This window comes from Pavona decussata, unplaced genomic scaffold, assembly GCF_977016875.1.
Source record: "Pavona decussata unplaced genomic scaffold, jaPavDecu1.1 SCAFFOLD_77, whole genome shotgun sequence".
Lineage (NCBI taxonomy): Eukaryota > Metazoa > Cnidaria > Anthozoa > Scleractinia > Agariciidae > Pavona > Pavona decussata.
The window spans coordinates 54,466-79,337 of NW_028145495.1; the positions used below are offsets into that span (position 1 = coordinate 54,466).

Sequence of the window (24,872 nt, forward strand, 5' to 3'; positions counted from 1 at the left end):
ATTTCGGTTTCCTTGGAATGAAGAAATGCGATCTTTGTTGTTTACTTTTCAATGTAACGGGCGTCGAAGCAAATCACTGAAACTCATCAAACACAATACAGTGTCAAGACACCAAAGGTTTTAGGTAAGCACAACTATAAACCATCATTTGCTTGGGAATTGTATGGCGTATGTAATTTAGCAGTTTTGAGAAGGACATAAACGAGGCGAATAGACAATCTCGCGCGGATAAATATTTTTTTAGCGGTTGACCGCTTACCGTGAAAAGGGGGACGATCAATTAAATCGTGAAAAGGAATTTTTAAATTAACTAAACACGATGCTCCTGATACATTTGTTATATCTACAATTACGAGAACTTAATAACGTATATATAAAAGGCATTTTTAAAAGCGAAGAATATTGTCAAGAAAAATTTGATTTTTTCATCAAATGTGAATCAGTTCTAATCAGTATAATATGGACGATTTGAGACAGCTAACTACACATTTTCTGTTCATGCTAGCTCTATGTCCACTTTCCTCTTGATCTTTAAAAATTCGTTAGCCACAAAGATACATGATTGCGATGTTTCATGTCGTAAAACACGATTGAATGGTTTCGTTTCCTCGCGTGGAACTAATTCATTTGAAAGTCTCCGATATTAAGGTTGCACCGTTATAAAGTGAGAGATCGATGACTAAATGAGTGCAAATACTAAATTTCGTATTGCATGGTCTGTTGTAAAGCCCTTTAGCAGTTTACAACAGAGTCATAAAAATAATGCGATATTTCTGTCAGAAACCGAATGAAATTCGCGGGTCTTACTATTTAAATTTAGATTTAGCTTCACGAACTTTTGTTTCTGGATTAGAAACTGACAAACAATACACAATCCGAAACAAAAAGCGTAAAACATGGCATGGACTTCGTAATTATTTTGCGTACCTATATTGGAAGTTATCTCGGTTGAATTTTCTCGGCACAGTTCAACCCGGTTTGTCGGGATAAAAATTTTCAATCCTGTTAAGCCGCAGGGCTGCATAAATCTTATACATCACAACTTGGATTTTCTTTGAAGTCACACTGAGCCTTGACTGTTCGGCTTTCAGTAAACTAGAAATGAAAAAAAAAATGGCTGAATTTAAATCTCAGCTCTTTAAATTTGATCCTACTCCTAATAGTTCGGTTTTGTTTATTTTGCCTCAGACATTAATGTGCAACAAACGCCCTATATATCCTTCTCTGTCTTCATTACTTTTTTGTCATGTATTTTTGACCAGTGACGTCGTAGAAGGTGATCTGAGGAACTGTTTATCGGAATAAAGATATAGTTCCGCGTTTTAGAGGTTCTCTTTTCAGTAAAACATGCCCCGAAGCTAGTCACACAGAATTTATTATTCACGATATATTGTAAAGACGCTTTAAGTTTTCAGGAAGTACAACTATAAACTGCGTGACAGAGAAGAACAGTAGTAAAAACGCGGCTAGTTGATGTTTTTCTTCTGGGACCGAAGAAGGAAATCTCACAAAATCGTTCAAATTATATATTTTTTTTGTCTGAAAGCGGACCCAATGGAAAATCAGTTGTTATTTGTTTCCTGGGTTAAAAAAACTGATCATGGAAGTATAAGGAACATTGTTGTCGTTTGTTTGACAAAAAGTAAATTAATACGCTGTGAAATGAACTCAGAGAAACTCATGTGCAAATGAAATAAGTAAAAAGCACTGAGCTACTAATTAGAATACTGCAGCAAAAGCGAGTTTTCAGAAAGAAGGCAGAAAAATAGTTCCAATGTTTAGTTCTTGGAATTTCGCTTGTGGTCGGCCGATCGAGTTTACTATTTCAATTACACAAAGAATGGATTTCTTAACGTTATAAGTTACAACAACTTTATATTCTGATATCATGAATTCAGTAGAATGTTTCTGTGCTATTTACGATACCATAGGCAAAACTCAGTCAGTATTTACAAGGGAAATACCTTGAAATTAAGATATGATTTCGTGTTCTTGAAGTTTCATTTTTTATTGAGAAGTTCTTCAAGACATGTAAGTTATGTTAAAGATTTTGGTGTCTTGGAATGAAAATGTATTCATTCCATGTTTTTGATAGAAGGTTCACTTTTCAATGCGATGTTCGTAGAGGCAAGAAACTCGTTATCCTTTTACGGCAGCTAATACAGGGTCAAAACACAGTTTTAGTTAATTAAACACAGCTTGGTATTATGCGGACTACAAAGCTTCATATATAATTCTGACAACGTGTCTGAGAAGAGCAGTATCCTCGCGTATAGATAAACTCGATGCTTTTCTTCTTCGGATCAGAGATGAAAATTTCACCAAGTTTTTAATTTTTTTTTTACTTAAAACTTGCTGCAATTGTAACTCCATGGACCATTCTTTCCTGAATTAGCAACTAATGTAAGAGGTATAATCTGAAAAAGGAAAACCGTTGACGTTATACGTTTGAGTAAAAACAAATTTTGCGCGGGCAATTGAACTGAGATAAACTCATAATGTAAATCAATGATAATAACTTCTCCGTATTAGTGAAATAAACTACCCATTAGAATATTGCAGCAATAGTGGCTTTTTGAGAGCAGAGAGAATGTTCAAACCACTCAAATTTGCTTTGACGCTTTATTTTCACCAAGCTCTAGCCTTTCGCTTTTCAATAAAACAAAACTTTATTTTTTTTAAATTTTAGGTAAGCACAACTATAAACCATCATTTGCTTGGGAATTGTATGGCGTATGTAATTTAGCAGTTTTGAGAAGGACATAAACGAGGCGAATAGACAATCTCGCGCGGATAAATATTTTTTTAGCGGTTGACCGCTTACCGTGAAAAGGGGGACGATCAATTAAATCGTGAAAAGGAATTTTTAAATTAACTAAACACGATGCTCCTGATACATTTGTTATATCTACAATTACGAGAACTTAATAACGTATATATAAAAGGCATTTTTAAAAGCGAAGAATATTGTCAAGAAAAATTTGATTTTTTCATCAAATGTGAATCAGTTCTAATCAGTATAATATGGACGATTTGAGACAGCTAACTACACATTTTCTGTTCATGCTAGCTCTATGTCCACTTTCCTCTTGATCTTTAAAAATTCGTTAGCCACAAAGATACATGATTGCGATGTTTCATGTCGTAAAACACGATTGAATGGTTTCGTTTCCTCGCGTGGAACTAATTCATTTGAAAGTCTCCGATATTAAGGTTGCACCGTTATAAAGTGAGAGATCGATGACTAAATGAGTGCAAATACTAAATTTTGTATTGCATGGTCCTGTTGTAAAGCCCTTTAGCAGTTTACAACAGAGTCATAAAAATAATGCGATATTTCTGTCAGAAACCGAATGAAATTCGCGGGTCTTACTATTTAAATTTAGATTTAGCTTCACGAACTTTTGTTTCTGGATTAGAAACTGACAAACAATACACAATCCGAAACAAAAAGCGTAAAACATGGCATGGACTTCGTAATTATTTTGCGTACCTATATTGGAAGTTATCTCGGTTGAATTTTCTCGGCACAGTTCAACCCGGTTTGTCGGGATAAAAATTTTCAATCCTGTTAAGCCGCAGGGCTGCATAAATCTTATACATCACAACTTGGATTTTCTTTGAAGTCACACTGAGCCTTGACTGTTCGGCTTTCAGTAAACTAGAAATGAAAAAAAAATGGCTGAATTTAAATCTCAGCTCTTTAAATTTGATCCTACTCCTAATAGTTCGGTTTTGTTTATTTTGCCTCAGACATTAATGTGCAACAAACGCCCTATATAACCTTCTCTGTCTTCATTACTTTTTTGTCATGTATTTTTGACCAGTGACGTCTTAGAAGGTGATCTGAGGAACTGTTTATCGGAATAAAGATATAGTTCCGCGTTTTAGAGGTTCTCTTTTCAGTAAAACATGCCCCGAAGCTAGTCACACAGAATTTATTATTCACGATATATTGTAAAGACGCTTTAAGTTTTCAGGAAGTACAACTATAAACTGCGTGACAGAGAAGAACAGTAGTAAAAACGCGGCTAGTTGATGTTTTTCTTCTTGGACCAAAGAAGGAAATCTCACAAAATCGTTCAAATTATATATTTTTTTTGTCTGAAAGCGGACCCAATGGAAAATCAGTTGATATTTGTTTCCTGGGTTAAAAAAACTGATCATGGAAGTATAAGGAACATTGTTGTCGTTTGTTTGACAAAAAGTAAATTAATACGCTGTGAAATGAACTCAGAGAAACTCATGTGCCAATGAAATAAGTAAAAAGCACTGAACTACTAATTAGAATACTGCAGCAAAAGCGTGTTTTCAGAAAGAAGACAGAAAAATAGTTTCAATGCCTTTGGTGCTTGGAATTTCGCTTGTGGTGGGCCGATCGAGTTTACTATTTCAATTACATCAAGAATGGATTTCTGAACATTGCAAGTTACTAAAACTTTATTTTCTGATATCATGAATTCAGTAGCATGTATCTGTGCTATTTACGATACCATAGGCAAATCTCATTCAGTATTTATAAGGGAAACACCTTGAAATAAAGATATGATTTCGTGTTCTTGAAGTTTCATTTTTTATTGAGAAGTTCATCAAAGCATGTAATTTATGTCAAAGATTTTGGTGTCTTGGAATGACAATGTATTCATTCCATGTTTTTGATAGAAGGTTACCTTTTCAATACGATGTTTGTCGAGGCAAGAAACTCGTTATCCTTTTACGGCAGTTAATACAGGGTCAAAACACAGTTTAAGTTAAACACAGCTTGGTATTATGCGGGCTACAAAGCTTCATATATAATTCAACGTTTCTGAGAAGAGCAGTATCTTCGCGTATTGTCAAACTCGATGCTTTTCTTCTTCGGATCAGAGATGAAAATTCCACCAAATTTTTTATTTTGTTTTACTTAAAACTTGCTGCAATTGTAACTCCATGGACCATTCTTTCCTGAATTAGCAACTGATGTAAGAAGTATAATCTGAAAAAGGAAAACCGTTGTCGTTATTTGTTTGAGTATAAACAAATTTTGCGCGGGCAATTGAACTGAGATAAACTCATATTGTAAATCAATGATAATAACTTCTCCGCATTAGTCAAATAAACTGCCCTTTAGAATACTGCAGCAATAGTGGGTTTTTGAGAGCAGTGAGAATGTTCAAACCATACGAATTTGTTTTGACGCTTTATATTCACCAAGCTCTAGCCTTTCGGTTTTCAATAAAACAAAACTTTAAAATTTGTAATTTTAGATTTTATGGTCCCAGCAAAATGTTATGCCCGCTTAGTATTGCAGTATCTCTCCTATCACTGCGAGTTTGATATCATTAAATCAGTGACAAAGCGGATTCCGGTGTATTGTAGTAAAACCAAAACCAAAGGTATTACTATGGCCAATCCCAAAAGATGTAAACAGCACAACGAATCAATCAGTATTTGAGCAAATACATGTAACCGGCGCGAAGTGCGGGAAGACGTGTGCGGCCAAAACACGGTTTGGATTACCATTGGTTGAGAGAGGTGGCGCGAGTTTTGTTAACCAATCACCGAGCGTAGTTATGCAAAACCAAAGCAAATGCCAATTTCTTCAGACACATTTGGAACCAACTCTATTCATCTCTTACTTTTGTGAATACCAGACGAAGAGTCAGTAGAAGGTGAAGCTTAGTCAGTATTTTCTCAGCCAACATTACATTTCAAGTTTTCATCACTTGTCAGTATCACTCGTGTGATAGTTAATTTGTTTTGGTCAGTGACGTCACATAACGTGACAATTTCGTTCGACGTAGAAAGAACGCACTCCTAATACAGATTGGAGTTAAAATTGTATGGGACAACAAACAAATGAATGCAACCATATCGGGACAATTTCCCGGGACGCGTATATGACATCCCCGCAGATTTTACAGGGGCAGATGACATCTTCGCCAAATTGGCAAAGGAGAGAGAGCCTGGGATCGAGATCATCGAACGCACTCCATAATCTTTGATTATTACTAGTTTATTTCGGTTTCTGTGAATAAAGGTATGGCGGTGTGTTTTTTGAAGCTCACTTTTCCGATGCGAGATGCGTCATAAAAGCTAATCACTACTGTTCTCTGCGGACTGTATAACAGTTTAGAGGAGAATAATAACAAGAAAGCTCTTAGACAAACGGAGGATGAATATCTCATCAAGTTGTGCTAATTTTGTTATCTGAAACTGAATCTAGTAGGAACTTGTACCTGAATTAGAAATTGTTCAAAAAAAAAAATAATAATTCGAAACAAATCTTTGCTTAAAACAAACTTTGGCGTCATTTGGCTGGCTAAAAGTAAAACATGAACTGTCGATCGATGAAACTTCTGATAAAGAATTTCGATTGTAGAAATCGCGAAAAATGGCCGTGACGCTTTTCAATCTTGTTAACAAGCAGTATCACGCGATCCTTACGTGCGAGGAATCTCAACGCAGGATAATAGGCATGCGTTTTCCGCCACGAACGCAAATGTACCTATAACCAGAGACCAACACCAATGAAACACAGAAACAAAACTTCAGGGCGTTGGCTGGGAAATTAATACGTGACTAAAGCATAGTTGTTTGAAGATTTGCGAAAATACACGGAAACACAGTTCCTTCTTCAGTGGACTCCATTTACTCCATATTCAGTGTATATGTGAAAAAAGTAAGAAGTTTTCAATTCACCTTGAACCATGACAACCTCCTATTCATACTCTAGGGTCTAAAAGGCCTTTTAGTAAACAACGTCTTTCCTTAAGTATAAGGTTGGGGGAATGTCTTGTCCCTTTGAAACATAACTGTCTTGTACTTTATATAACAACAACTAGACAGTAATTTGAACCTATAACATTTCTGTCCTGCAGCCGGCCTCCCTGGCAAGTCACGAAATGTAAATCATACCTTGGGCTTCTGAGGTGGGTATTAATTTCTTCCATCGAGTTCAAATTTTATCCGAATAATTCTGACACTGGACTATAGACCGAGGTGGATTTACTCCCCCTCTTCCCCCTCCCCCCTGAATAACTCTGAGAGTATTAGGCTACAGAGTGGGGCTTTCACAAGGACATAAGCATACGCAATTCAAGCATTACCTCAAACGCCGCCCAAGAAAGTGAAAGAACCTACAATATAAGCAGAAACATGAGCAAAAGAATAACAAGCACGTTCATTCTACTTGTAGCTTCTTGTGCTTCAAGAGAACGGGGGCGACATAAGTTCGACCATCTTGCTTGATATCAAGGGGAGATGGTGTCGAGAATTCCGTCAAGGAATGGTTTAATTTCTGTTGGTCTGTATGTCCGTATGCTTAAAAAATATGTAGCTAGTGCTCTCACTTGCTTATCTTTATGCTTGTTTCCTAGTAAAAACCCGTCTTATGGGGGGATAGCTTTACATTACGTGATATTCCATCATGATTTCTCAATGGCGAGAAATCATGATGAAATATTCTATGCTCCTGTGCGCGGGCTGTTTGGAATAGATTTAGCACTTGGTGGTCTGATCTCTGTGGTATAAATTTGAGTTTATCTTTAAAAGATATTATAGTTGGCATTCCTCATGTAAATTATCTCTCTAATTACCTGATAATTCTTGGTAAACTATGTATATGGGAATGTAAAAGGAGAAAATTTTCTCCAAAATTTAATTGGTTCATGCACAAAGTAAAAAGTAAACGAGAAAATGAAAGGTCTGTCGCTATACGAAGTAAGGAGCCTCTTGATTTAAGAAAGAGATAAGAACCACTACTGTCATTTGTTTTGTCATTCCTTGGAGGTAATATGTGGATTGCCTATTCAAGACTGTAGTTTCTTTTTCTTTATTAATGAATACTAGTTGTAACTGTAATTGAAGTATCTGCACTGTGTCTGTGGTATGTTTTCTTTGTCTTTTGTCGTTGTGTTTAAAAAATAATAATAACATTAATATCTTTCAAATAGTTTGGTTGAAGTGCTTGTCATTAATTTGTAATTTAGAATATTCCTACATAATTGTCACTATGCAATGGTATTTATTATGTCATTGTAAATATCAAATGAGTTTCAAAATAACAAGTATATGTAATAATACTATGTAAAAGGTTAACAGTTTAATAGAGCATTCTCAATTGAAAAAAAAAAATGATTTCTCGGTGGCGGCGATCTTGGACCTGCTTGTTTTTAGTTTTGTCTTTAGAACTCACTGGTGTTTTCTTGTACAGTAATTTCCGTTTTCTACAGCAACAGTAACTTGCCAATATTCGATCCATAGCACCTTGAGGAAGTAACTTCCAGCGTTCATGGCGAGGAGTCCAACCAAAGCTGGAAAGGAAAGTGACGTCACGCAAGGTGGCGAGGAACGTGACATCACGCCAGCTGATGAGGAAAGTGTCGTCACGCCAGCTGGTGAGGAAAGTGACGTCACTCAAGCTAATGAAGAAAGAGACGTCGCGCCAGCTTTTGAGGAAAGTGGCGTCACGCTAACTGCTGAGGAAAGTGGGGTCACGCCAGCTGAAGGGGAAAGTGACGTCACGCCAATTGGCGAGTATAGTGTCGAGTTGCAAGCTGGTGGGGAATGTGACGTCACAACGACTGGTAGGGAAAGTAACGTTACGCAAGCTGGTGTGGAAAGTGACGTTACTCCAGCTGTCGCAGAAAGTGGCGTCACCCAAGCTGGTAAGGAAATTGCGTTCACGCCGGCTGCTGAGGAAAGTGACCTCATGCGAAGTGGCGTCACGTCAGCTGATGAAGAAACGCTGGAGTTTGATGAAGACACCTTACGAGGTGAGAAGAAATATGCCGCTTCCTTTTTCAGTTCACTATTCAGCCTCTTTTGGATAGCCTGCAGTACATGCATGTGTTTATTATATGGCTGGCTCCGCGAGCAGATTTCCAGAATCCACAATCCCTTACTCGAACCAGACTGGAGAGGGGAATAAGCATCACTCTCCCATTCTCATACCTCACTTCTTTAGACAAAATGACAACATTTTGACGATTTCACTATGCTTCGTGCTTGCCCAAACCCCACACAACCAACTCGGTTACCTATCCTGTCCAAACTTTTACGAAGTTCTTGAATTCGCACGGTTAGCCGATGAATGAAACACGAAACTTCTTGTAATATTCTTTGTTTTAGCCATAGCAGAGGTTTACAATAATAAAGCTAATGAGAGATACAAACAGGAAGATCTCAGCAACGCCATACACTTCTACACGGAGGGAATTCAAATGAACTGCAAGGATGAAGAACTGAAGGCCGAATTGTACAGCGGCAGAGCGGAAGCATACTTTTGTTTAGGTAAGAGCTTTTCAAAATTGGTGAGGCTTATATTAACTAAGAGCTTTAAGAGCATTTTAAATTGAAACCTCGTTAATGTAATACCTCTCCTCTCATTTCTTTTACTGTGTCTCTTCTTCCTCAGGAAATTATAGTGATTCACTGAATGATGCTAAGGTTGCTAATGACTTACAGCCATCATTGGTAAAGGCGATTGTGAGAGGTAAGATTTCTAAGAAAAATGTACATCTCTTTTTATCGCCGGGGGGCGGTGGCATAGTTCGCTGTGACAAAGAACCAATTTTAAACACGGCGTCATGTTACATTCACTGAAAAGTTACGTTACATGCATATATAACAGATCAGGTAAGGCATCATCAAGTGTGTTCTACTGTATATAAAAAAGACACCTACAGAATTTTAACTTTTCGACTTGAAAGATATCTGGGAATTTATCTTCTTGCGGCTAAACTAGTTACCCGGGATAGTACAAGATGGTTGGCCTTGTCCTTACTTTCTTAAAGTGTTCGTTAGTAATACTAGAAATACGTGACTCGCAAAACCTCGCGAAGCTGGGGCTGGGTGGAATTAAGGTCGTGGGAAGCCCTCTTTACTCGTATTGTAGCATCAAATGAGGAGATTAAAAGGGGCATAGGATTTTTTTGATGAGCATAGTCTTTTCGTAGTTCCACAGGCTAGTTTGCGGTTGAAAATCTATTTCTGACGAGACGTAATGTACAACGGGCGTGCAGCGCTGTCGTGTTCGATGAATTTATTTCCCACGGAAAATTATTTTACCGCAGCTACAAAACGTGTAATTTCTTCGATGCAATCTTTCACAGAAAAGATTTCTAAAAGAAAGGGAAAAGATTCAGGAGAGATAGTTCTGTATCCAGTGAATATTGATGAACATTGCAGTTGAAATTTGATCATGCACGCATATTTTTTCCGATGTATGCAAATTTCGCTCCAGACGACGCCAGACAGTCTGACGTCATTCATACTTTGTTTTTCTCTGTTGCTAGGCAACAGTGCGGACACCTTCAACGAAATATATAAATATATTGTTCGCTCGAATTCGCACGGCTTAGCTCCTCACGGGCCGGCTCGGCCCGACAAATTTATTAACCTCGCTTCGCGAGGAATTATACGAGCCCTATTTTTCAAGAGAAATGATTTGCAAATAACATTATTGTGATTTTTTTTAGGAACAAGTGCTTGTGTTCAGCTGAATCAGTTTGAGGAAGCCATCACGTGGTGTGAAAAAGGATTAGCAGTATCCTTTATATCGGACAATAGAACGTTAACGAAAAATATTGTTCAAATTTATTTTCTTTCATTCATACTTATTAGTACCACTTCAAGCAAGATAAATTACAAAAAATAAGTTCTTTGCCTTTTTATAATAAGTTTAATGGTGGTGTTTTTTCTTAAATTCCTGAACAAACAAACAAACAATATGACCTTCTGCCTATAGTAGTTTGACGGTTTTCTCAACTATTGATAACTTTTACAACTATCGTCTTATAACTCTTGACCTAAGTAAGATTGACAAAAACAATCAGATGTTGTTGGAATTAAGGAGCCGGGCTGTCAATGAACAAAACAAGCTACAAAATGCAACCAGAAAGGACGATGCATCTGACATCACACCTGCTACTGAGAAATCACTGGATAATAATAATGAAACCACTTTAAGAGGTGAGGACTTTTATAAATGATTACTTATGGTCCAACTGCTTTTAACAGCTCTATTGGAAAGTTTGAGATACAAACCGTGACACTTCTTAGGGGAGTGGTCATTATCTCTTGTTTGGGAGGGAGGGGGTGGGGAGTCCGTATTTCGTCAGCCAGTTTTGTTGACAAACATATGATCTAGTTGTGTACGATCCCGCATTACCTCAAACGTTCAAAAGTGTCTGCATAAAATGTCATCAAAGCAGATCGTTACCTGTATTATTAGTTAAAATGTGTTGTTAATTATTTGTCAATACGTAATTATTATGATGTGATTTTATTTATACAAGGGGTCTCGTTATTGGAACATATCGTTCTGTGAGTTCTCTCCTGTCAGAGGTTTTTCATTTTGTTTTTTTTCTCCTCTGGCGAAGTTTATAAATAAATAAATAAAAAAATAAAAATATGACCTTTATTCAGAAAAAAAAATGCGAGATGTCTTTTAACGTGATTCATTTTAGCAAAAGCAGAGTTCTTCAAGAATCAGGGTAATGACGAGTTCAGAAAAAAAGAGTTCAGCAAAGCCATATTGCTTTACACAAAAGGAATCGATGTGGACGTCAAAGATCAAGAACTAAAGGCTAAACTGTACAGCAACAGAGCAACCGCACATTTTAAATTGGGTAAGAAGTTTGAAGATTTCCACAAAAAAAATAACAGCAATTGACGTTAATTGTGCGCTTATCAACAATACATATTTTTTCTTTTCATTGATTTTCGTACAGGTAACTTCCATGATTCACTGAGTGATGCAAAAACTGCCACAGACTTACAACCGTCTTATGTCAAAGCGATTGTTACAGGTAAGAGTCAGAATAGAAAACTGTAACAGTTTTACGTTGTCATTCTAACGAGTAATAAAAGGAATGCTTAGGTGAGGCACGCTTTGTATTTAAAGTAATATTCTTTCGGCAGTTTCAAAACGAGTCTGCTGCTCATTCTAACTCGAATCCTTGTAACTTGTCATCTAATCTGAAAAAATTTAAAAAACACTTAAGTGTCACTTGACGCAATTAGAGGTTAAAGATGGACAAAGTTATTTCAAGTGTGATTTCAGTTTCTGTGGAAATAATAAAGAAGGGGAAAGTTTTGCCACGGTACTTTTCTTGTTTTATAACTAGTTCGTGGAGGCATAATGCTGGCTGATCTAACATAAGTCAAGTAAAATGCTAAACTGATATCATTGTGTTTTATTAGGAACAAGTGCTTGTGTTCAGCTGAATCAGTTTGAGGAAGCCATCATGTGGTGTGAAAAAGGATTAGCAGTATCCTTTATTGCGGATAATAGAACGTTAACGAAAAATATTGTTCAAATTTATTTTCTTTCATTCATAGTTATCTGTACAACCTCAAGCAAGGCAAATTACAAAAAATAAGTACTTTACCTTTTCATAAAAATTTTAATGGTGCTGTATTTTCTTAAATTCCTGAACAAACAAACAATGTGACCTTCTGCCTATAGTATATGTAGTTTGACGGTTCTCTCGACTGTTAATAACTTTTACAACTATCGTCTTACAAGTCTTGACTTATGTAAGATTGACAAGAACAACCAGATGTTGTTGGAATTAAGAAGCCGGGCTGTCGTTGAACATAACAAGCTACAAAATGCAACCGGAAAGGACGATGCAAATGAATCTGACGTCACAACTGCTACTGAGAAATTACTGGATAATAATAATGAAACCACTTTAAGAGGTGAGCAGTTTTACTAATGATTACTTATGGTCCAACTGCTTTTGACAGCTTTATTGGAAAGTTTGAGATACAAGCCGCAACACTTCTTAGGGGAGTGATCATTTTTGTTGACAAACATATGACCTAGTATATGACCTATATTCAGAAAAAAAAATTCAAGATGTCTTTTAACGTCGTTCATTTTAGCAAAAGCAGAGCTCTTCAAGAATCAGGGCAATGACGAGTTCAGAAAAAAAGAGTTCAGCAAAGCAATATTGCTTTACACGAAAGGAATCGATGTGGACGTCAAAGATCTAGAACTAAAGGCCAAACTGTACAGCAACAGAGCAACAGCACATTTTAAATTGGGTAAGAAGTTTAGAGATTTTCACAGTTTGTCATACTGATTAATGTATTTCCACAAAAAATTAACAGTAATTGACGTTAATTGTGCGCTTATCAACAATGCATGTGTTGTTTCATTGATTTTCGCGCAGGTAACTTCCATGATTCACTGAGTGATGCAAAAATTTCCACAGACTTACAACCGTCTTATGTCAAAGCGATTGTTACAGGTAAGAATCAGAATAGAAAACTATAACAGATTTACGTTGTCATTCTAATGAATATTAGAATAAATCTACTAGTGTTCTATCACGAATGCCGTTCTCTGATTGGCTACGCTACTCGCTATCTATTCTGTGATAGATAGTGAGTAGCGGTTTTCAACAAAATGGCGGCCGCTTCGTCGCGTTTTCGAAGTGTCTGCGATGAGGATATAATTAATTTACTTGTTTAGTTTTGAACGACTAGTAGATTTATACTAAAACAATTGGATTATTCGCTCTCGATTTCTATGCATGATAGCTGATTCGGGCTGCGCCCTCATCAGCTATCATGCGATAGAAATCTCGAGCTCATAATCTAATTGTTAAATAAAAGAAATGCTTAGCTGAGGCACGCTTTGTATTTAAAGTAATATTCTTTCGGCAGTTTTAAAACGAGCCTGCTACTCATTCTAACTCAAATCCTTGTAACTTGTCATCTAATCTGGAAGAATTTAAAAAACACTTAAGTGTCACTTGACGCAATTAGAGGTTAAAGATGGGCTAAGTTCAGTTTCAAGTGTGATTTCAATTTGTGTGTAAATCATAAGGAAGGGGAAACTTTTGCCACAGTACTTTTCTTATTTTATAACTAATTCGTGGAGGCATGATGCTCGGGCTGATCTACCATAAGTCAAGTAAAATGCTAAACTGATATCATTGTGTTTTATTAGGAGCAAGTGCTTGTTTTCAGCTGAATCAGTTTGAGGAATCCATCAGGTGGTGTGATAAGGGATTAGCAGTATCCTTCATTGTACACTAACAAATAAAAAAAATAATTTTTTGTCTTTTTTGCGACTTTTAAATGACGGAAACGTGACTATTGGCAAGTTTGAACTTATTCAAGAATAATAAGCTGATTGTGACGTCGTTTCGATTTGTGTGTAACTAATTATCATAGGAAACGTTCTTTTGAAAAGTGGCACTCCAAGAGCGATCCAAATGCTAGCAACAAGGACATTGATATTTTGACATTTTATGTCGCTCTCTGTGGTTAATTCTTTTCGTTGATTAGGTCGCCCCTTATTGGAACATTTCTTTGGACCTTTCTTCAGGCTTTTGACTGTGATCGACTGTGTTTAGTCGAAACATAGCTTGCTACACTGATCCTGATACATAATAATTTGAGACTCAGAGTTAACAAATCTTTTAATCTACCCAATTACCTCTCGTTATTGTCGGTATTTCCCGTAAGACTTTTTGAAGACCTTTATAACCTTTGTTTTACACGTATTAGAAATCTTGACTAATGTAAGATTGACGAGAACAACCAGAAGTTGATGGAATTAAAGAGCAGGTCGGTGAGCGAGCAAAACAAGTTGCAAGGTAATGGGAAAGAGGCAGCGAAGGATCTGTCAGAAACTCAAACAGTAAGTTTGATAAACAACAATTTTTTAATTGTTGTTTAACTTAACAGTTTTCTTCAGTGTTTATTAGTTAAACAAAACAATTTAATTACCCATGGTTATAGAACGTTAACATTAAAGCGGCTTTCGATTGAGTGTCGCTAAACCAAAACCAAGTACCCTGACGAACCAAAAAAGACGTATACTAAACAGCACAATGAACCAATCAGAATTCAAAGCAAATGCATGTAACAAAAAGTTGCAGCCGGAGCAACTCACTGTTGGTTTTCTGATTTGACTTCCATTGGTTGAGAAAAATGTCGTGAAGACTGCACACAAATCATAAAAGACACTATAGCAAAACTAAATCAAACGCGAAATTGCGACTTTCTTTGATTGTCTCACCGAATGTGGATTACATGAACCTCTCAGCTTCCATACAAAGAAATCCTGTCATAGTGCGTAGACTGACAAGCTAGTGCATAGAGTTCAAAACGATTCTTCAGAATATATTGATAATGATCTGGGTGACATTCCAAGCTGCTGGATCTGTCGCGAGGTTATCAATGAACTGACTGAAATGCTCGTTATGTACTCAAGGCGTGGTAAGCGGCGTAGGTGGGTAGTAAGGTTTGAAAATTCCAAAAACGTTACTCAAATTTGCTATGCAGCCGGAAGGATGATTTCAGGTACTCACTGCATAGCTATCATAAGAAATACAAATTAGCCCGATTCATTTACTTTTCTAGGCTGTACAATAATGGCTAATTGGGACAAAAAATTTCCATATCGGGTTCGTCTCTTTTTTACACTAACCGTCATTACAAAGTGATAATTGTAGCTCTAAGACATGAATTTTGGTTCACGAGACAAAGAAAGAAGAGTACGAAAAACTAAAGAAAGAGAATAATATAAGAAACAAGGGAAACTAACAATACAGTGACTTTGAAACACAATTCCCCACTTGTTAACTTCTCTTTAAACGCGTTCCTTCACTTAAAATTTAAACGTTAAAGTGACACAGTCAGCTTTGTGACCGCGCTGACCTGGACACTAGTTTTGTAAGTTTGAAAAGCGTCTACCTCAACCTGAAATCAAAAGTACGCGTCGAATACATCTAGAAATCCGCTGCAATCTTCCCAGTGTTTTATTGGAATTTTAATCTTTTACTGGAAACTGGTTTCTGAGTATGCTTTTGCTCATCCTATGATATTATTTTATCATGTTTGGTTAAAAACAGTATGGATCGCGTTTCCAACGGAACATGAAAAGAAGAGGTGGCAAACGTGAAGACGCCGGGCGGAAGAAATCGCCTGCGTTGACTAAAATAACGAGAGAAATCAATCAAGAACATTGGAGAGCAAATCACCATGATATATATTTGAAAAGTCGAATTTCCTCAACCTGGCGAAAGGTTCGTGCGGAGGGGGGAATCTTCGTAAACGATTCGAACTTCTCGTCATGGCTGCTTCCCCGGGGGGGGGGGGGGGGTACCTCCATATAAGAGGCTAATGGGGATGTGCCGCTGGATGGGGTCGCATTTTCTCGACTGGATTGACTAGAATGGGGTTGCATTTTCAATAGAGTTACTAGAATGGGGTCGCACATTTTAGGATTTTTGGGGTAAGAAAATTCTATTAAGTAGGGATTCAAAATGGTCTCGGTTAAAAAGTTCAGAAAGTTGTTGTTTATTAAATGTAACAATCACCTCGCATTACATTCCGTTCTTGAAAGTAGATGCATAAATAGAAAATGACTTAGCTGGGATCGTTAAAAATTACATTTTCCCAAAAAGTGACTAAGATGGGGTCTATAACTGGCCACAAAATAGACTATAATGGGGCAGGGGCTCTGAGAGGCCAGCGGCACATACCCAGCAAAAGTAAACCCAAGTACCCCCCCCCCCCCCCCTTCGGATCGAGCAAGCGTTCTTGCAACGACATGGGTTTGGTTCCTAAATTTAGATAGTGGAGAAGTTGTAAAATTATTATAAGCAAAATATATGATTGAAAGCAGAAATAAAGCTTACCGGTCATTTCGCTACACTGCAGTTCAGTCGATTCGCTACGTTTTTAAATTGACATATTCTCTCATATTTAAACTCAATTTGCTTCTCATGCAAACACTGTGAAACGCCGTAAAAAATAATTTTTCACACCGATTAAACGATTCTTTGACTTCAGAGGTATTCGTTGACGTTTGGCTTTCCCTGGACAAGTCCATCAGTAACTTTTGCATGGTAACAAGAAAACGAGTGTTCTAATATGACATTAGGTCTATAATCACTATAATAATTTTGACTGGCAAATACTTCGACTCGACAAGGTGTGTTTAGGTTTTTCAAAGGATGCACTTCTCAGCGCGAGACTTGTGATGAAGTGTGATATGCAAATCAGCTAAGAAATGTTATCTCATACGCGTTTGCATCTCTGACTGTGTCCGTTTAAAAGCAATGTATATACATCGTTTTTTTCTCTTTCATCACAAAACGCGATAAACCACTGTTTTACTTGCACGTTTAGTTCATGTATCAGACAGCAATGAAGATGATGATTATGACGATAATGATGACGATGTTGATTAAGCTGATTAAGAATTTGGTTGTAAAAGTGTTTTCGTTCCCTACAGTCGAACATCAAGTAGATTCAAAATGCATCACGTTGTGTAATATTTGACAGCCGGGGACCGCTTACAGCGGCAAGTTAAAAACAAATGATCATCAAATAACTTTTCCGATTGTCATTTATTAAACTAGTGCAAATAACAGCGTCCATAATAGGAATAAAAATCTTCGAAAAAAAAAACGGTTATGTTTATGTTTGACAGGAAAGAGGCACCTGTTTGGTCAAAACGAACAGAGGTGCAAACGACAACTTGAGTTCCATCTCTGACAAGAACTTCCCCGAAAATCTAAAATCAATCATGATACGTAATCCAAGCAACGATTATGCAAACCTCGGAGATTTCAAGAAAGCCATACATTACCATGAACGAGCACTAGAAATCGCAAGACAAGTGGGAGACGTCTTAGGAGAAGGCAAAGCGTATGGTAATCTAGGAAACGATTATCACAACCTAAGAGATTTCGAAAAAGCCGTACACTACCATGAACGAGCACTAGAAATCGCAAGAAAACTGGGGGACGTCTCAAATGAAGGAATGGCAAATGATAATCTAGGAAGCGATTATCACAACCTCCTCGGAGATTTCGAAAAAGCCATACACTACCATGAACGAGCACTAGAAATCGGAAGAAAACTGGGAGACATCTCAATTGAAGGAAACGCAAGTTGTAATCTAGGAAACGATTATTGCGAACTCGGAGATTTCGAAAAAGCCATACACTACCATGAAAAAGTACTAGATATCGCAAGAAAACTGGGAGACGTCTCAATTGAGAGAGACGCAAGTGGTAAACTAGGAAACGATTATCAAAATCTAGGAGATTTCGAAAAAGCCGTAAACTACCACGAGGGAGCACTAGAAATCTCAAGAAAACTGGAAGACGTCTCATGTGAAGGAAACGCAAGTTTTAACCTAGGAAACGATTATTCGAAACTCGGAGATTTCAAAAAAGCCATACACTACTATGAACGAGCAATAGACATCGCAAGAAAACTGGGAGATGTCTCAAATGAAGGAAGGGCAAATGGTAATCTAGGAAGCGTTTATCACAACCTCCTCGAAGATTTCGAAAAAGCCATACACTACCATGAACGACATCTCGAAATCGCAAGAAAACTGGGAGACGTCTCAATTGAAGGAAACGCAAGTTGCAATCTAGGAAACGATTATTACAAACTCGGAGATTTCGAAAAAGCCATACAGTACCATGAACGTCACCAAAAAATCGCAAGAAAACTGGGAGACGTCTCAAGTGAAGGAAACGCAAATTGTAATCTAGGAAACGCTTATCAGAGCCTAGGAGATTTCGAAAAAGCCATACACTACCATGAACGAGCACTAGAAATCGCAAGAAAAGTGAGAGACGTCCCAAGTGAAGGAAGGGCAAATAGTCATCTAGGGAACGATTATCACAACCTCGGAGATTTCGCAAAAGCCATACAATACCATAAACGTGCCCTAGAAATCGCAAGAAAAGTGGGAGACGTCTCAAGTGAAGGAATGGCAAATGGTAATCTAGGAAACGATTATCGCAAACTCGGAGATTTCGAAAAAGCCATACCCTACCATGAAAGAGCACTAGAAATCGCAAGACAAGTGGGAGACGTTCAATGTGAAGGAAACGAAAGTTTCAATCTAGGAAGCGATTATCACAACCTAGGAGACTTCGGAAAAGCAATACACTGCAATGAACGAGCAATAGAAATCGCAAAAAAACTGGGAGACGTCTCAATTGAGGGTGACGCAAGTGGTAATCTAGGGAGCGATTATCACAAACTCGGAGATTTCGAAAAAGCCATACACTACCATGAACGAACACTAGAAATCGCAAGAAAACTGGGAGACTTCTCAAGTGAAGGAAACGCAAGTGGTAATCTAAGAAACGCTTATCACAGCCTAGGAGATTTCGTAAAAGCCATACACTACCATGAACGAGCACTAGAAATCGCAAGAAAAGTGAGAGACGTCCCAAGTGAAGGAAGGGCAAATGGTCATCTAGGGAACGATTATCACAACCTCGGAGATTTCGAAAAAGCCATACAATACCATAAACGTGCCCTAGAAATCGCAAGAACAGTGGGAGACGTCTCAAGTGAAGGAATGGCAAATGGTAATCTAGGAAACGATTATCGCAAACTCGGAGATTTCGAAAAAGCCATACCCTACCATGAAAGAGCACTAGAAATCGCAAGACAAGTGGGAGACGTCTCAAGTGAAGGAAACGCAAATACTAATCTAGGAAGCGATTATTACTACCTAGGAATCTACGGAAAAGCCGTCCACTACCATAAACGAGCACTAGAAATCGCAAAAAAAGTGGGAGACGTCTCAAGGGAAGGAAACGAAAGTTTTAATTTAGGAAGCGATTATCACAACCTAGGAGACTTCGGAAAAGCCATACACTACAATGAACGAGCAATAGAAATCGCAAGAAAAGTGGGAGACGTCTCAATTGAGAGAGACGCAAGTGGTAATCTAGGAAGCGATTATCAAAAACTAGGCGATTTCGAAAAAGCCATACACTACCATGAACGAGCACTAGAAATCGCAAGAAAAGTGGGAGACGTCTCAAGTGAAGGAAACGCAAGTTGTAATCTAGGAAACGATTATGGCAAACTCGGAGATTTCGAAAAAGCCATACACTACCATGAACGTCACCTAGAAATCGCAAGACAAGTGGGAGACGTCTCAAGTGAAGGAAACGCAAGTCGTAATGTAGGAAACGATTATTGCGAACTCGGAGATTTCGAAAAAGCTATACACTACCATGAACGTCACCTAGAAATCGCAAAAAAACTGGGAGACGTCTCAAGTGAAGGAGACGCAAGTCGCAATCTAGGAAGCGATTATCACTACCTAGGAGACTTCGGAAAAGCCGTCCACTACCATGAACGAGCACTAGAAATCGCAAGAAAAGTCGGAGACGTCTCAAGAGAAGGAAACGAAAGTTTTAATCTAGGAAGCGATTATCACAAGCTAGGAGACTTTGAAAAAGCCATACACTACAATAAACGAGCAATAGAAATCGCAAGTAAAGTGGGAGACGTCTCAATTGAGGGAGACGCAAGTGGAAATCTAGGAACCGATTATCACGAACTACGCGATTTGGAAAAAGCCATACATTACCATGAACGAGCACTAGAAATCGCAAAAAAACTGGGAGACGTCTCAAGTGAAGGAAACGCAAGTGGTAATCTAGGAAACGATTATTGCAAACTCGGAGATTTCGAAAAAGCCATACACTACCATGAACGAGCACTAGAAATCGCAAGAAAACTGGGAGACGTCTCAAGTGAAGGAAACGCAAGTGGTAATCTAGGAAACGCTTATCAGAGCCTAGGAGATTTCGAAAAAGCCATACACTACCATGAACGAGCACTAGAAATCGCAAGAAAACTGGGAGACGTCTCAAGTGAAGGAAACGCAAGTGGTAATCTAGGAAACGCTTATCAGAGCCTAGGAGATTTCGAAAAAGCCATACACTACCATGAACGAGCACTAGAAATCGCAAGAAAACTGGGAGACGTCTCAAGTGAAGGAAACGCAAGTGGTAATCTAGGAAACGATTATCGCGTTCTAGGAGATTTCAAAAAGGCCATACACTACCAAGAACGAGCACTAGAAATCGCAAGAGAAGTGGGAGACGTCTCAAGTGAAGCAAAAGGAAATGGTAATCTAGGAAACAATTATCACAGCCTAGGAGATTTCGAAAAAGCCATAGACTACCATAAACGAGCACTAGAAATCGCAATAGAACTGGGAGACGTCTCAAGTGAAGGAATAGCAAATGGTAATCTAGGAAACGATTATCGCAACCTACGAGATTTCAAAAACGCCATAGACTACCATGAACGAGCAATAGAAATCGCAAGAAAAGTGGGAGACGTCTCATTTGAAGGAGAAGCGTATGGTTATCTAGGAAGCGATTATTCCGAACTCGGAGATTCCGAAAAAGCCGTACAGTACCATGAACGAGCACTCGAAATTGCAAGAAAAGTGGGAAGTATCTTAAGTGAAGGAAGGGCGTATCGTAGTCTAGGCAGCGATTATCACAACCTCCTCAGAGATTTCGAAAAAGCCATACACTATCATGAACGAGCACTAGAAATCGCAAAAAAAGTGGGAGACAAAACTTTAATTGGCAGCAGTTTTCATAACCTTGGAGCTGGCTTTTCATCAATGGGCTTTTTTTGCAAAGCTGTACACTGTTATCAACACAGTATAGCTACGTTGAATGACGTAAGGCGTCATCTTGGAGCTAATGATGACTGGAAAGTGAGCTTGCGCAATTTGCACCAAAGCACATACGTTTATTTATGGCGTTTGTTGTTAAAGCAAGGCAAGATTGTGGAGGCTCTTTTATCTGCTGAGCAGGGACGAGCACAAGCTTTGAATGATCTCATGCAGTTCAAGTATGCATCCAAACAATACCCAGCAGAATCTGGCACAGCAATAAAAGATATAGCTGAGTTTAGTAGTTTTCCTTCTACTACAGTTTTCTTAGCGCTTGAGCACCAAGGAGTTATTTTCTGGGTCTTACAGAAAGGAAAGGATGTTCAGTTAAGAGGAAAGCAAATCCCTGAGGGTCAAATTGACGCTGAAACTTTCTTGGACACCAAAAGGAAGGAAATTCGTGGTACAGCCGTTGTCGAATGTGAGGATCGTTCATTAAATATGACGAGAGACGAAAACCTTGCAGATGAGAGTTCCCCTCCAGGTGAGAGTCAAAATCAACGTGGGTCCTCAAAACCCCTGAATAGTGCTTTGAGTTTATTATATGAGACTCTCATCAGTCCCATCCAAGATTTGTTACTTGAAAGTGAAGTAATATTCGTCCCTGAGGGTCCATTGTGTTTGGCTCCCTTCGCTGCGTTCATGGACTCAGATTCAAAGTACCTCTGTGAGTCTTTGAGAGTACGCGTGATTCCATCACTGACGAGCTTAAAATTGATCGCAGATTCTCCCGCTGATTACCACATTAAGAGTGGGGCGCTTCTCGTTGGTGATCCCTGGATACAAGAGGTTACTTTTGAGGGAACGAAGTTTGCCCAGCTGCCATATGCACGAGAAGAGGTGCAGATGATTGGTCGAATACTTCACACCACACCTCTTATTGGAAAGCAAGCAACGAAGAATGAAGTATTGGAACGACTCTCCTCGGTTGCTTTGGTGCACATTGCAGCACATGGGCGGATGGCAACAGGAGAAATTGCTTTAGCACCAAATCCTTCACAGGTATCACGGACTTCTGAGGACAAAGACTTCGTTTTAACAATAAAAGATGTACTGAATGCTCGTATGCGAGCAAGACTGGTTGTGTTGAGTTGCTGTCATAGTGGCCGTGGGGAAATTAAGGCTGAGGGTGTGGTTGGCATCGCACGGGCATTTTTGGGTGCTGGTGCTCGGTCTGTTCTGGCGTCATTGTGGGCGATTGGTGACAAGGCTACTATGGAGTTCATGAAAATATTCTATCTGCACTTAATGAAAGGTGAAAGTGCCAGTGCAGCTCTGAACCAAGCCATGAAATCCATGAGAGAATCTGACGAGTTTAGTGGAGTGGATAACTGGGCTCCGTTTGTACTCATTGGTGATGATGTCACCCTAGAATTGGGCGGACAAGACTGAGTAGCTGACCTGCTCTGTGAGTAGACTGATCAATGTTTGAAATAAGAGAATTTATTATCATTCTACTAAAGTTATTTGCAGCTGATCTGACATTTCGGAAACTAACACATTCCCATTCGATGGGAAAAAGGAAAAAGTTCTAAAAAGTCTTAAGTGTTGCATTTTCCGTATTTTCTTGGGTTTGGGGAGATCAGTGCCTTTTTTCTGTTACCATTAAAGACTTTTTTACTAAAAAAGATTTTGGATTCTCAGCTGTAAAATTTTCACGCGGAAATTAGTAACCTTTTCGTGGTCTCTTACTGATGTGCGAAATAGTACTTCCTCCTAGTTTGGCGATTTTTTTACGGTTTTAAGAGCATGAGGGAGGGGATGGGCTAATCTGAAAGCGATGCAGTTTCCATCTGAAAATTGGACTAACATATTTGGAGATGTTCAAGATGTTCTAGGAAATATCTATATCATTTGTTGAATGACAAAACAAAGAGGGAAGACAAACAGATGGAAAAAAAAAACCCTTGATTAACAACACTATTATGCCTAATTATTGCTGACGTTTTTAGCTTTTACTCAATTTGCCTTCTTGTTGTTTTTGCTTTATAGCTACAGAACACAGAGCTGTAATCAATGAAGAAAATACCAGGCAGTATTTTTGATGGATTATGAGATGGAGAATCCTTGTGACAAGACAAGGACGGCTAGGAACTCGTCCAAGAGACTGCAAATGCTTGTTTATTTTTAGTATCATGTGATACGATTGTTTTGATCAAAGGAGTTAAGCTTACCCTACACTGTTCATTACAAATAAAATGTTTTAGATTAGGATGGGACTCTTTACACACTTTTGAAATATATTTAGACTACAAAAATGTCTTAACATTTTCAGGTTGAGAAACGTTTGTACTAAATGGCAATATATTAGATTGATTTATAGCTGCCTAGTCCGGGACTTGCGAAACTCCTCACTTGGTTGGAGAGAACATTGCTATTTTTTGTATGTTTTTCATTTTTTCTACTTGGCTGCTTACATAGAACCATAGTTGACTCGTCATAGTAGATTTGTGGAACAAGAGAATATTTTGTATAAAAATGCAAGAAAATAGGTTTCATGAATCAAAAGAGAAGCGACTTCTCTTCATCAAAGGTGTGATTCCGTCATAATTTCTGCCATATGCTTAGATATCAATAGTAAGGAGCTGTTAATTTTTTTCCTCGATTTACAAGTGGTTGATATTTGTTCATCAAACATATCTATTACATAAATGATAACTACTAGAAAAGACAAAAAACTAAGGCAAGCAAATTAAACTGTAAAGAATCGAGCTGAAATTCAAGAATAAATGATTACATGTTTGAATGATTGTTTTCTGATGTGTTTAAAATATAAAAGGGGGTTGGTTTGAAGAAACTGTGGTGCTGCGTCGACGGGAGGAGAAAACGAATGTTCGGTTCTATCAATAGAGTTGATAGCTGAATTAAGGTAATCGGGCCGCGTAGAGAGATTCGTTTGTCTCGTCTATATCAGTCTTACACAAACCAGGATTCGCTGAAAAAGTCATTGAAATTGATAAATGTAAATATATGAAACATATATTTCATATATATTATTTCGCAACTGTTTAAAGTTGCGTATTAACCGCGAGGATCTTTCATCTATTTGATGTTAGTATAAATCTGTTAGTGTTCTATCACGAATGCCGTTCTCCGATTGGCTACGCTACTCGCTATCTATTTAACAATTAGATTATTCGCTCTCGATTTCTATCGCGTGATAGCTGATGAGGGCGCAGCCCGAATCAGCTATCACGCATAGAAATCGAGAGCGAATAATCTAATTGTTTTAGTATAAATTTACTAGTCGGTCAAAACTAAACAAGTAAATTATCTATTTCCTCATCGCAGACACTTCGAAAACGCGAAGAAGCAAGCGCCATTTTGTTGAAAATCGCTACTCACTATCTATCACAGATTAGTATAAATCTACTAGTGTTCTATCACGAATGCCGTT

At 38.1% G+C, this 24,872-nt stretch overlaps 2 protein-coding genes across 2 annotated transcripts in view; both read left to right on the top strand.

Annotated features, from left to right (window-relative positions):
• The window catches only part of LOC146476358 (uncharacterized), a 77,286-nt gene extending 53,062 nt beyond the window's left edge, over positions 1-24,224 (top strand). The window contains exon 10 of the mRNA XM_085114630.1: positions 23,468-24,224. The gene's annotated coding sequence lies outside the window, so the exon portion shown is untranslated. The remainder of the gene's footprint in view (positions 1-23,467) is intronic.
• On the top strand, positions 40-24,224 carry LOC146476362 (uncharacterized). Its single transcript, XM_085114632.1, has 16 exons — positions 40-124; positions 8,245-8,756; positions 11,451-11,612; positions 11,715-11,792; positions 12,187-12,254; positions 12,528-12,687; positions 12,874-13,035; positions 13,164-13,241; positions 13,946-14,013; positions 14,528-14,641; positions 17,444-17,666; positions 17,982-19,465; positions 19,700-19,934; positions 20,406-21,245; positions 21,369-22,883; positions 23,468-24,224. Exons 2-15 carry the CDS (start codon positions 8,273-8,275, stop codon positions 22,865-22,867), a joined length of 5,655 nt encoding a protein of 1,884 aa, XP_084970758.1. The 5' UTR covers positions 40-124; positions 8,245-8,272; the 3' UTR covers positions 22,868-22,883; positions 23,468-24,224.
• Positions 24,225-24,872: the final 648 nt, after the last annotated feature.

Excerpts from the sequence above, each read along its gene's own strand:
- LOC146476362 (XM_085114632.1), top strand. The coding sequence starts at position 8,273 with ATGGCGAGGAGTCCAACCAAAGCTGGAAAGGAAAGTGACGTCACGCAA. Across the intron at positions 12,255-12,527 it reads GGTGTGAAAAAGGATTAGCA|ATTGACAAGAACAACCAGAT; the intron begins GTATCCTTTATT and ends GACTTATGTAAG. Across the intron at positions 12,688-12,873 it reads TAATGAAACCACTTTAAGAG|CAAAAGCAGAGCTCTTCAAG; the intron begins GTGAGCAGTTTT and ends CGTTCATTTTAG.